This window comes from Spermophilus citellus, assembly GCF_964194105.1.
Source record: "Spermophilus citellus genome assembly, chromosome: 3".
NCBI classification, from domain to species: domain Eukaryota; kingdom Metazoa; phylum Chordata; class Mammalia; order Rodentia; family Sciuridae; genus Spermophilus; species Spermophilus citellus.
In genome coordinates this window covers 8,927,263-8,937,487 of record NC_138184.1, presented here as the reverse complement: position 1 = coordinate 8,937,487, position 10,225 = coordinate 8,927,263, and the positions used below count along the sequence as shown (strand labels likewise).

At 51.0% G+C, this 10,225-nt stretch overlaps 2 protein-coding genes across 3 annotated transcripts; both read left to right on the top strand.

The window, feature by feature from the left end:
- The first annotated feature begins 47 nt into the window (after positions 1-47).
- FDX2 (ferredoxin 2) lies at positions 48-4,695 on the top strand. The gene is made up of 5 exons (XM_081283958.1): positions 48-202; positions 290-344; positions 558-664; positions 3,918-4,005; positions 4,251-4,695. The coding sequence occupies exons 1-5, from the start codon at positions 67-69 to the stop codon at positions 4,405-4,407; spliced, it is 543 nt and encodes a 180-aa protein (XP_081140084.1). The 5' UTR covers positions 48-66; the 3' UTR covers positions 4,408-4,695.
- A 145-nt stretch (positions 4,696-4,840) lies between these two features.
- Positions 4,841-9,524, top strand: ZGLP1 (zinc finger GATA like protein 1). 2 transcript variants are annotated; one of them, XM_081283957.1, is made up of 6 exons: positions 4,841-5,184; positions 5,788-6,153; positions 8,379-8,452; positions 8,809-8,895; positions 9,179-9,304; positions 9,416-9,524. In XM_081283957.1, coding segments are annotated over exons 1-6 (762 nt in total). In that variant the 5' UTR covers positions 4,841-5,077; the 3' UTR covers positions 9,418-9,524. The 2 variants fall into 2 exon arrangements, with proteins under 2 accessions (XP_081140083.1, XP_081140082.1); XM_081283956.1 differs by having other exon boundaries at positions 8,809-8,902.
- Positions 9,525-10,225: the final 701 nt, after the last annotated feature.

Sequence of the window (10,225 nt, the reverse complement as noted above, 5' to 3'; positions counted from 1 at the left end):
TTGGGTAATTACGAGCTCTCGGTTCGCGTGTCCGGGACTGCGCATGCTCAGTCGTCTGGTCACGTGATGCCTGTCATGGCCGCCTCCGTGGCCCGGGGCGGCGTGAATGCCAGGGTCTTGCTGCGGATGGCCAGGGGTTCCTGGTGGAGCAGGTCCAGGGAGGCAGCGGCGCTGGCGATAGCCAGAAAATTCTGGACGACAGGTACCCAGGGCTCCTGGGACAGACTGCGTCAACCAGTCGGACGCCGGCAGAGCGGGGCGCAGCCGCTCACCTAACCGTGTTTTCTAGGCTCGCGCCGGGCAGGAGAGGAAGAGGCCGGAGGCTCTGAGCGGCCCGGGGACGTGTGAGTGTACGGGTCCAAATCCCTCGTTCCTCGTCCCATGAGGCTCCCCGATTCAAGCCCTGTTCTGCAGCTTCATTCGGGGCTTTTTTTCTGCCTCGCCCCATTCAATACCTACCTATTTGTCTCGCCCATCCCCTGTCTCCTAACCCTAGAATCTATGCGGCCCCTGAGCCCATGGTCCAATGTGGCATCCGCTCTCCCATCTGTCCCCAGGGTGAACGTGGTCTTCGTAGACCGCTCAGGCCAGCGGATCCCGGTGAGCGGCAGAGTCGGGGACAATGTTCTCCACTTGGCCCAGCGCCACGGTGTGGACCTGGAAGGTAGGAGCCAAGTACAGGAAATTATGGAGGACCTGATCCTCCCTCCCTCCCTCTCTCTCTCCCTCTCTCTCCCTCCCTCCCTCTCTCTCTCTCTCTCTCTCTCTCTCTCTCTCTTTTAATCACATCAAAACAAATATGTCTCTCTATTGACTAGCCCACCTGTGGCTTACTACCTAATATGTACTAAAATCCAAATTCTTCACCATGGCCTCATCCCTTTCCCAGTCTTCATTTATTAGAGGCACTAGAACTTCCCTCTGGGAGCTGTGTTCCCTTCCTGCTTGCTCCCTCCATTCTAGCCACTCTGTGATTTCTCAAACAGACAAGCTCATTCCTGCCTCAGAACCTCTGCATTTTCTGTTTCCTGTGTCAGAAGTGCTAGCCTAGCAGACCTTTTTGGTTCCTTCTCATCCTTCAGTTCTCAATGTAAATGTTTTCTTCCTGACACTTCCATCCCACTCAGTCCAGCTAAAGTCTCCATCCCAGTCACCCTCATAGCACTGTTTTGCTTCCCTCCTTGCCATCTTTCCCACAGTGAGCTCAGGGACCCAGTTCACCTTGTTCATGCTTATCTGTTGCCTGGCATGGTACTTAGATGTGACAGGTTTTAAATCAGCTTTTGCTGAAGGAACAATAATAATAACAAATTACTTTAAGCACACTAGTACATATCAACTGGCTGAATCTTCATGAGAACTTTATGCGATAGAAGAGATTTATTCCATTTTACAGATGAGGAAACTGAACACCAGCTTAAGTAGACCCATCCCAAAATCAAGTAAGTGGCAAAACTAGATCCAAATCCAGCCCATTTGAGCCCCTAATCTGTGCTACCCTTCTGCAAACATTGAATGCCTACTATGTTTTGGGTAACAATGTACAAAACAGATAAGGACCCTGTCATCTCACACCAATTTCAGCCTAATAATGATAATAATCCCAAGAGTAAACATATTATTAAGTCATGATCAACTGGAAGGGTGGTATTAAAAAACACCACCCTTGGTGCACGCCTATAATCCCAGCAGCTGGGGAGGCTGAGGCCAGAGGATCACACACACGTTCAAAGCCAACCTCCGCAACATGAGATGCTAAGCAACTCAGTGGGACCCTGCCTCTAAATAAAATATAAAATAGGGGGCTGGGGTTGTGGCTCAGTGGTAGAATGCTTGCCTCGCTCATGTGAGGCACTGGGTTCGATCCTCAGCACCACATAAAAATAAATAAAAATGTTAAAAATGAATAAATAAGGAGCTGGGGTTGTGGTTTAGCACTAGAGCACTCACCTAGCATGTGCAAGGTCCTAGGTTCGATCCTCAGCACCACATAAAAATAAATAAATAAAATAAAGGTATTGTGTCCAACTACAATTAAAAAATAAATATTTAAATAAATAAATAAATAAAAACACAAAATAGGGCTGCGTATGTGACTCAGTGGCCACGTGCCCCTGAGTTCAATCCCTAATCCCCCACCTCCACAAAAATAAATAAAAATAAAAATAAACAGGGTTTATTTGTTGGGAGACTATAATAAGAAATCTTTTCAAGCCAGATGAGGTGGCATCTGCCTGTAATCCCAGTGCCTAGGGAGACTGAGGTAGGAGAATCACAAGCTCAAAGCCAGCCTCAGCAATTTAGAGAGTCCCTAAGCAACTTAGCAAAACTCTGTCTCATAAAATAAAAAGTACTGTGGATATGGCTCAATGATTCATTAAGCATCTCAGAGTTCAATCCCTAGTACCAAAAAAAAAAGTCTTGGGGTTGGGGCTGTGATTCAGTGGTAGAGCGCTTGCCTAGCATGTGTGAAGCACTGGGTTCAAACCTTAGCACCACATAAATAAATAAAATAAAAGTATTGTGTCCATCTACAACTAAAAAATGTATTTTAAAATTTTTTTAAAAGTCTAATCCAATCATTAAAGGGGCCGTTGGGATATTGGAAGGCCATAGCAGGCCTTCCTACCATGGAAGCAGTTATGTGTTAGAATGCAATAGCCAGAAGTCCAGAACAGAGTTTGGAACATGAATTTTAGAGGCAAGTATCCTGTATTCAAATCTTGCCTTTTAACAGCTATGTCCCTGAGCAAGTTATTTAGCTGTTTCCTCATCTATAAAATGAGATGATTTAGTTGTCATCTCATTGGATTGCTGTTAGGATGAAACAATATTTAGTAGTACTTTGTACCTGGCACAGAGAGAGGGAAGGCAGATTGACTGGGAACAGGTAAACCCAGAGATTAAGGTGGTTGAATTAAGACACTCTGGTTGCAGATGAGCCAGGCTCAGTGATGCTTGCTTATTATCCCAGCTATTTGGGAGGCCAAGGGGAGATCACTTGAGATTAGGAGCTAGAGACCAGCCTGGGCAACATAGCAAAATCCCATTTCCAAAAGAAAGAAAAGTTATTTGTGGTGTAAACGGGACACAAAATTAAAAGGGGGATAGGGACAAGAAATAGGAGTTGGGGGACTCAGAGAATAGTTGAGTTGAGCCCCCAGAGACAAGAATGGAAAAAGTGGAGAGAAGAGCATTCCAAGTCATGGATACAGCAAGTGCAAAGATCCTGAGGTGGGGATGAACTGGGGTATTGGAGTTTGGCTATTAGAGTGGCATCAAGAGGGTCAATGTGAATGAAGTGGAATGAATGAGGGGAGAAGGAATCTCAAGGACTCAGTAGAGGAGTCTAGATTTTTTCTGGATGTGAAACCATTTGAAAAGTTTTAGGCCAAGAAAGACACCAAGCATAGTTCTTGGTGACTGATCAGAGGGTTCAGAAGTGTGTCCAACAACAAGTGATGAGTAGAAAAACCCTAGGTTCTGCCTCTTTTAATCCTTACTCCTGACCTATTCTCCCTTCTCCCTCCGGAGTCAGCCAGGTGTCCTCTGGGAGCAGCAAGGAGGCAGGGACACACTGGCCTAGCACAGGGTCACAGCACGGGCTCACAGGCTGCAGGGAATCTGCTGGCCATTCCCCTCTCAGCTTTGCTGAAGTCACTCCATGCTTATTATTGGTTCCACACACCCAGCCAGGTCCTCGGTCTGCTGGAGAGTCCTTGGGAATTAAGACACTCTGGACATGCCCTCATAAAGCCTGCAGGCAGCTCCAGAACAACGAACTGTGCAGGTGACCTGACATGTGTGACCGGGAGGGAGTGCTGAGGCCTGCAGTGAAACAAAGAGCTTCTCCTTGGCACCCTTTGTGGAATGGCGCCTGCCCCTCACCAACGGTTCCCTTCACTTCCTGCCCCCAGGAGCCTGTGAAGCCTCTCTGGCGTGCTCCACCTGCCATGTGTATGTGAGTGAGGCCCACCTGGATCTTCTGCCTCCCCCTGAGGAGAGGTGAGCAGGGCAGACCCCCAGGCTCTGAGTGGCAGGGCTCAGCTGCTGAGCCTCCAGGTCCCCATGTCCAGAGGGGCCACCAGGGAGGGCAGCCCCAGTTCTTCTCCCGCCTCCAGCTGCTGGAAGGGGAGCCTCCCCTCTGCCCATTCCCAAGTGGACTTGGTCAGCCTGCCTACCCCAGGGCTGCCAGTCTTCCCAGCAGCTGGGCCAGCATGTAGACGGCTAACGCTGCGCTCATTGCCCAGGGAGGACGACATGCTGGATATGGCCCCCCTCCTCCAGGAGAACTCGCGCCTGGGCTGCCAGATCGTGCTGACCCCTGAGCTGGAAGGGGCTGAATTCACCCTGCCCAAGATCACCAGGAACTTCTACGTGGATGGACATGTCCCCAAGCCCCACTGACATGGGCAGCAGGACTGTCCCCCACACCACCATGGCCCCAGGGCCAGGACTTGAAGGAATAGTCGAGCCGCCAGCCCAGCCCAGCCCAGCCCAGCCCGGAGTGCGAACAGGCTGGAGAGAGATGTCAGAAGCACGGTGAAGGCCAGAGACCATGCTTGGAGAGATCACTATGTCCAGACTCTGGAGGGGACAGGGTCCCTACTTGGGGTGCCATCCCCCAGCCCCTAAGAATGGGAGCGTGAGCAGGGGTGGACTCAAATTGGAGCTGCAATAAAACTGTCTCATAGATTTCCAGCATGTCGAGTGTCCTTGGGGGACCCCACATTCTGCATCTGCTGGAACCCCAGCTCTCCTGTCCTGGCAGCAAGAGATGACCGCTGGGGATCTGAGGCAGAGCCTCGGGATCCCCTTCTTCCTAGGCAGGTTGCCCCGGCGGTGAGGCCCCGCCCCTGCAGCTGCGGAGGGATTTGGAGGGATAGAGGCTGCCCTTGGCCCTGAGGGGTGTGCAGGTGACCTGAGTAAAGCCAGGAAGGAGAGGCAGCGCTGAGGAGACCCCAGCGGCCCGCCCCACCCAGCTGGGGCTCATTGCACCCTCGGGCAGCGGCCGTAGGGCTTTCCACCCCTTGGTGGTGGGGCGGGGCTGGGGTGTGACTGCCAAGACCCCGACCTGATGCTGCTGGGAGAGCTCCTGGCGTCTAGCTGTCTGGACGTGGAGCCGCCAAGACCCTCCGCCCAGCAGAAGCCGAGGCCTCCCGGATGCTTCAGGCTCAGTGGCAGGTGCGTAAGGCGGCGCCTGCCCCCACCCTGCCGATATTTCACCTAGCCTGGTGGCAGGGGGTCATGGCCTCTGGTTCTTGAGGTTATCCAGAGGTCACCAAGTTGGTTACTGGTACTTCCAAAAAGAGCTTCGGGTCTCCAGACACTTAAGATGATCTAGGCTCTGAGGCCATACAACTTCACATCTCTCTGAATCCCCGTGGCCCATGTGAGCACCACCGAGGGTCATCCAGGGGTTACGTAGGCCGGCGTATCAGTGATACAGACAGAAATCATATAAAGTCAGCGGGTCTTCTACTCAGAAGTCAGAAGCCCTGGCCTGGTCACCAAGAGTAAGTCCCTGCTTCCTGGGCTCCTGGGTGGATTAAATGGTTAATAAGGGCTGAGAACATCACCTGGCATGCTTACCTTGAGCCTTGTTTGCAATTACTTTGTAACTTTTAAACCTGAAACAACCTAGAAGGGATTCCACAGCCCAGGCTGGGTGTGTGACCTGCTCAAAGGCACAGTTAGCAAGGAATAGGCTCCAGTGAGCACCCCCAGGCCTTCTGGATCCAAGAACCACCCAGGGATGAAGGTAATCACCTGGCCTCTTGTCCACAGGTCCCTCTGGCCTGGATGCCAGGACTCCATCACTGCCCTGGGCTTCCTTCAAGAGACAGAAGAGGGGCTGGCCCTGCCCCCAACTCAGGACCCCCTGGCCCTGGGACCCTGCTGGGGACCAATGACCCTGGGGACTTTGGACCCCTTAACTATGGCCAGGAATTCCAAGAACATGCAGACCCCAGTCAGCCAGAAGCGCTGCAGCATGGTGCCCCCTGAGGGTCCTCCAGCCCCACCCCAGAGAAGACCACGCAAACAGCGGCACCCCTGCCGGGGCACTGAGAAAGGGGACCCCACGTTCCAAGGAGTGACTCTGACTTTTGAGTTAAAGCCGGACTGCAGCCTGCAGATCTTGCCCACCTACAGGTAGGGCCCAACTGGGACAGGGTGACCTTTACAATATCCACAGCAGCTGGTTCTAGGACCCCACCTCCCTCCAGTTACCCAAATGTTATAGAAAATGCCATGCTATTTGCGTAGAGCCCATGTACAAACTGTATACTTTGCTTTATTTATTTTTGTGATATGATGGGTTGAAACCAGGGCAATCTGCCGCTTAGCTACACTCTCAGCCCTTTTTATTTATGTTTATTGTGGTATTGATGATTTAGCCCAGGGGTGCTCTACCATTGAGCTATACCCTCAGCCCTTCTTTATTTTTGAGACAGGGTCTCCCTAAGTTGCCCAGGCTGACCTCAAACTTGTGATCTTCCTGCTTCAGCTTCAGAGTTTCAGAGTAACGGGGATTACAGGCATGGGCCACTGAACCCAGCTTCCGGTGTACTTTAAGTCACTTCTAGACCCCTTAAAATATCTCATGCAGTATATATACATGCAGTATGTAAATAGTTAAACTGTATCATTTAGGAAATGAAAAGTCTGTATGTGTTTAGTACATGTGGATTTTTTTCCCTAAATATTTCCTTTCTTAAAAATTTGTTCTAAACTGGGCGTGGTGATGCGTGCCTATAATCCCAGCAGCTCGGGAGGCTGAGTCAGCAGGATCATGAGTTAAAAGCCAGCCTCAGTGAGGCACTAAGCAACTCAGTGAGACCCTGTTCTAATAAAATACAAAATAGGGCTAGGGATGTGGCTCAGTGGTGGAGAGCCCCTGAGTTCATTCCCTGGTATCGCCCCCCCACATGTTTTTTTTTTTTCTAATTATGTATACATAACAGTAGAATGCATCCTGCCACATCGGGCATAGATGGAATATGACTGCTCATTCTTCTAGTTGTACACATACATGCACATAGGGTCGGAATGTCCAGTTCATTCTACTATTCTTCATACCTGTTCCCTTCTCCCCAAATATTTACAATCCACAGAGTTTTTTTGTTTGGTTGGTTTGTTTCTTTTCTTACTTTCTTTTTTTCTTTTTCTTTTTTTTTTGTACCAGGATTGAACCCCAGAGAGCTTAACAACTGAGCCACATCCCCAGCCCTTATTAATGTTTCATTTCCAGACAGTGTCTCACTGAGTTGCTTAGAGCCTCTTAAGTTGCTGAGGTTGGCTTTGAACTTGCAGTCCTCCTGCCTCAGCCTCCCAAGCCTCTAGCATTACAAGGTGCGCCACCACACCTGACCAGATTTTTGTTGTTATTTTTACGATGCTAGGGATGGGCCTCCAGGGCCTCCTACAGTTGGTTGTGGTCTTGGATACAGAATCCCTGTATCCTTGGATAGGGAGGGCTGACGTGTACATCCAAGAAAGGACCAGGACATTGATGGGGACTGGAATGTAGCTCAGCGTATGGTGATTGCCTAGCATTTGCAAGGCCCTAGGTTCAACTCCCAGCACACCACCAGAAGAAGAAAGGAAAGTATTGGGAGACAGATGCCCTGCAGTCAGTCCTTCCACATGTGAGATGGCTCAGTCTGATTAAGACCTCAGGCCAGTGCCATGTCCAGCACTGCCTCTGTCTCCACTGAGACTTGGTCCTCTCTGTCAAACAGGCTGGTCCATACTGAGGGCAGCTGTATACTTTCCCCAAAAGTGAGGCTCTAAGCAACTTAGCAAGACCCTGTTGCAAAAAAATAAAAAAGGGGGGGGATGTGGCTCAGTGGTTAAGTGCTCCTGGGTTCAATCCCCAGTACTCCGCCCCACCCCACAAAAAAAAAAAAAAAAAAGGAAAAAAAATGGTTACAGGCAACACGTTTATGTTTTGGTATTGGGAATTGAGCCCAGGGCACTTTTCCACTGAGCCGCATCCTCAGTCCTTTCTTTTGCTTTTTTTAAAATTGGAGACAGAGTCTTGCTAACTTGCCATCCTGCCTCAGCCTCTTGAGTTGCTAGGGTTACAGACATCACTACAGCCCTGGCAACAGGCAGCACTTGATGTACACGGGCTCGTGATGCCCATTGTACAGATTAGAAAACTGAAGCCTCGGGGGTGAGGATGTAGCTGGTCCAGGGCCACACAGCAGGCAAGGGGGAGAACTGGCACTTGAGCCTGTATCCCAGCATACCACCCTTAGATATCTTATTGTTCAGACTCCGACTGTCTCCTAGGGCTGCCCCGATACCTTGATAATGAGTGTTCAGGGGACAGGACACCGATCCCCAATGCTAATGCCTCATCTGCCCCGCAGCAGCCACTCTCAGGGACCACCCGCAAGCCCTGCCAGTGCCCCTGAGCCCAGCCCTGGAGGCAGCGAGGCCCAGGGTGAGTCCTGAAGATGTAAGAGCTATAAATATTTGGGGGGGCCAACTTCCTGTCCTCCCTGCCTCTGTCTCCCTGCCCCCTCCCCCTCCCGCTTCCCCATTTAGACCTGCCCAGGAGGAGTTGGAGTGCACCCCTCCCTTCAGGCTGAGTCACCCCACCCCCAGCTTCCTCCCCTGCTGAGCTGCACCATCTGTCCCTCTTCCTGGCTCTCCCTCTGTCTTTAACAACACCCAAGGCTGGCCCAGAACCAGGTGGGGCTGTCACAGGGACCCCCACACACAATGCCCTACCTCCACAGTTCTCTTGAATTCAGATTCTTGACTCTGATCTTTGCCCTTTGACCTCTGACCCTCCAGCTCCAAGATGCTGTGCCTCCTGTAGGACCCAGAGGACCCCTCTCTGGAGAGATGCTGAAGATGGGACCCCTCTCTGCAATGCCTGTGGTATCAGGTCCTCAGCATGGAGGAGGGAGTTGGGGTCGGGCCCCCCATTAGTGTGGGGGGATCTGGGAAGAAGAGGTACTCTTGAGGAGAATGGCTTCCTCATGATAGTTTCTGGGTCCCTGCTGTATCTTTTCTTTTTAGTTGTAGATGGACGCAATTCCTTTATCTTATTTATTTTTATGTGGTGCTGAGGATCAAACCCAGGGCCTTTCTCCACTGCTGAGCTACATGCCCAGCCCCCCTGCTGCATCTTAAATGATAATTTCTTGTATCTCCAACCCAGGTACAAGAAATATGGTACCCGTTGTTCCAGTTGCTGGCTGGTGCCCAGGAAAAGTGTCCAGCCCAAGAAGCTGTGTGGCAGATGTGGGTTGTCCATGGACCCCCATCAAGACCCAACTCAGGAAATGTAAGCCCTTCTTCACTCAAGTGACCTGGTTCTGCCTCAGTTTTCTTAGGGGAAGAATGGGCAGAACTCCTAGGAGTAAGGAAAGTCAAGCCTGTCTCCTGTCTCTCCCAGGAAGAGTATCCAGGCTCAGTCCCCAGACTCCCTGTTTCATGAGGTCACCCCCCACTGGTTCAGCCCCTTCTCCAGTCGGGCTTGATTGGACTCCAAATAAAGGAAACTGTTTCAGCTGTGACTATTGTTATTGCTGTTAATACTTTGAGAAAGCCTGAGCTACTCAGAGCAGTGTGATTTCAGAATCCCATTCTGGGTACTTTCCTTCACTTCTCCCCATCCTGGGAAGATGGGGGCAGGTGTTTCATTGGGGTTGTGAGGAACACACACACACACACACACACACACACACACACACACAGAGTTTTATATATATACAGACCAACACAAGAATTAACCACATTCACTCAGCACAGTGTCCTATATAGGGAAACAGTCACCACACAAACAACACACATAGGTGTACAAGACAAATGCATGTGCTGACACCCACATGTGAAAGACACACAGATACAGACTGACCACACCAATCAACAGACACAGCCAGTGACAGACACCTGTGTGTCATCGCACAGGGGACAGATGCATGTCGACAGACACACAGGTGGGCCCTTCATCTGCTAGCCTCACCCCTGCTTTCAGACTGTCACCCTCCCTGCATCCTTGAGCATACCAACCCTGTGTCCCCCCCCCCTTCAAGAGATGCCCCCCAACCCAAAGCCAAAAACTGACCAAGGGAACCAGCCCTGGGCAGCTGGGATGCACAAGTCACCAGAGCTTATTGAGAGGGAGAAGAAAAGCCCAAGAATGGATGGGGTGTGCCAGGGCTGTGACTCAGTGGTGGAGCACTTAGCCAGCAAGCCCTGGCTT

Coding starts and splice junctions, on each gene's coding strand:
- FDX2 (XM_081283958.1), top strand. CDS start 67: ATGCCTGTCATGGCCGCCTCCGTGGCCCGGGGCGGCGTGAATGCCAGG. Junction 345..557: donor TCTGAGCGGCCCGGGGACGT/GTGAGTGTACGG, acceptor ATCTGTCCCCAG/GGTGAACGTGGTCTTCGTAG. Junction 4,006..4,250: donor CTGCCTCCCCCTGAGGAGAG/GTGAGCAGGGCA, acceptor CTCATTGCCCAG/GGAGGACGACATGCTGGATA.
- ZGLP1 (XM_081283956.1), top strand. CDS start 5,078: ATGCTGCTGGGAGAGCTCCTGGCGTCTAGCTGTCTGGACGTGGAGCCG. Junction 8,453..8,808: donor TGGAGGCAGCGAGGCCCAGG/GTGAGTCCTGAA, acceptor CTGACCCTCCAG/CTCCAAGATGCTGTGCCTCC. Junction 9,305..9,415: donor CAAGACCCAACTCAGGAAAT/GTAAGCCCTTCT, acceptor TGTCTCTCCCAG/GAAGAGTATCCAGGCTCAGT.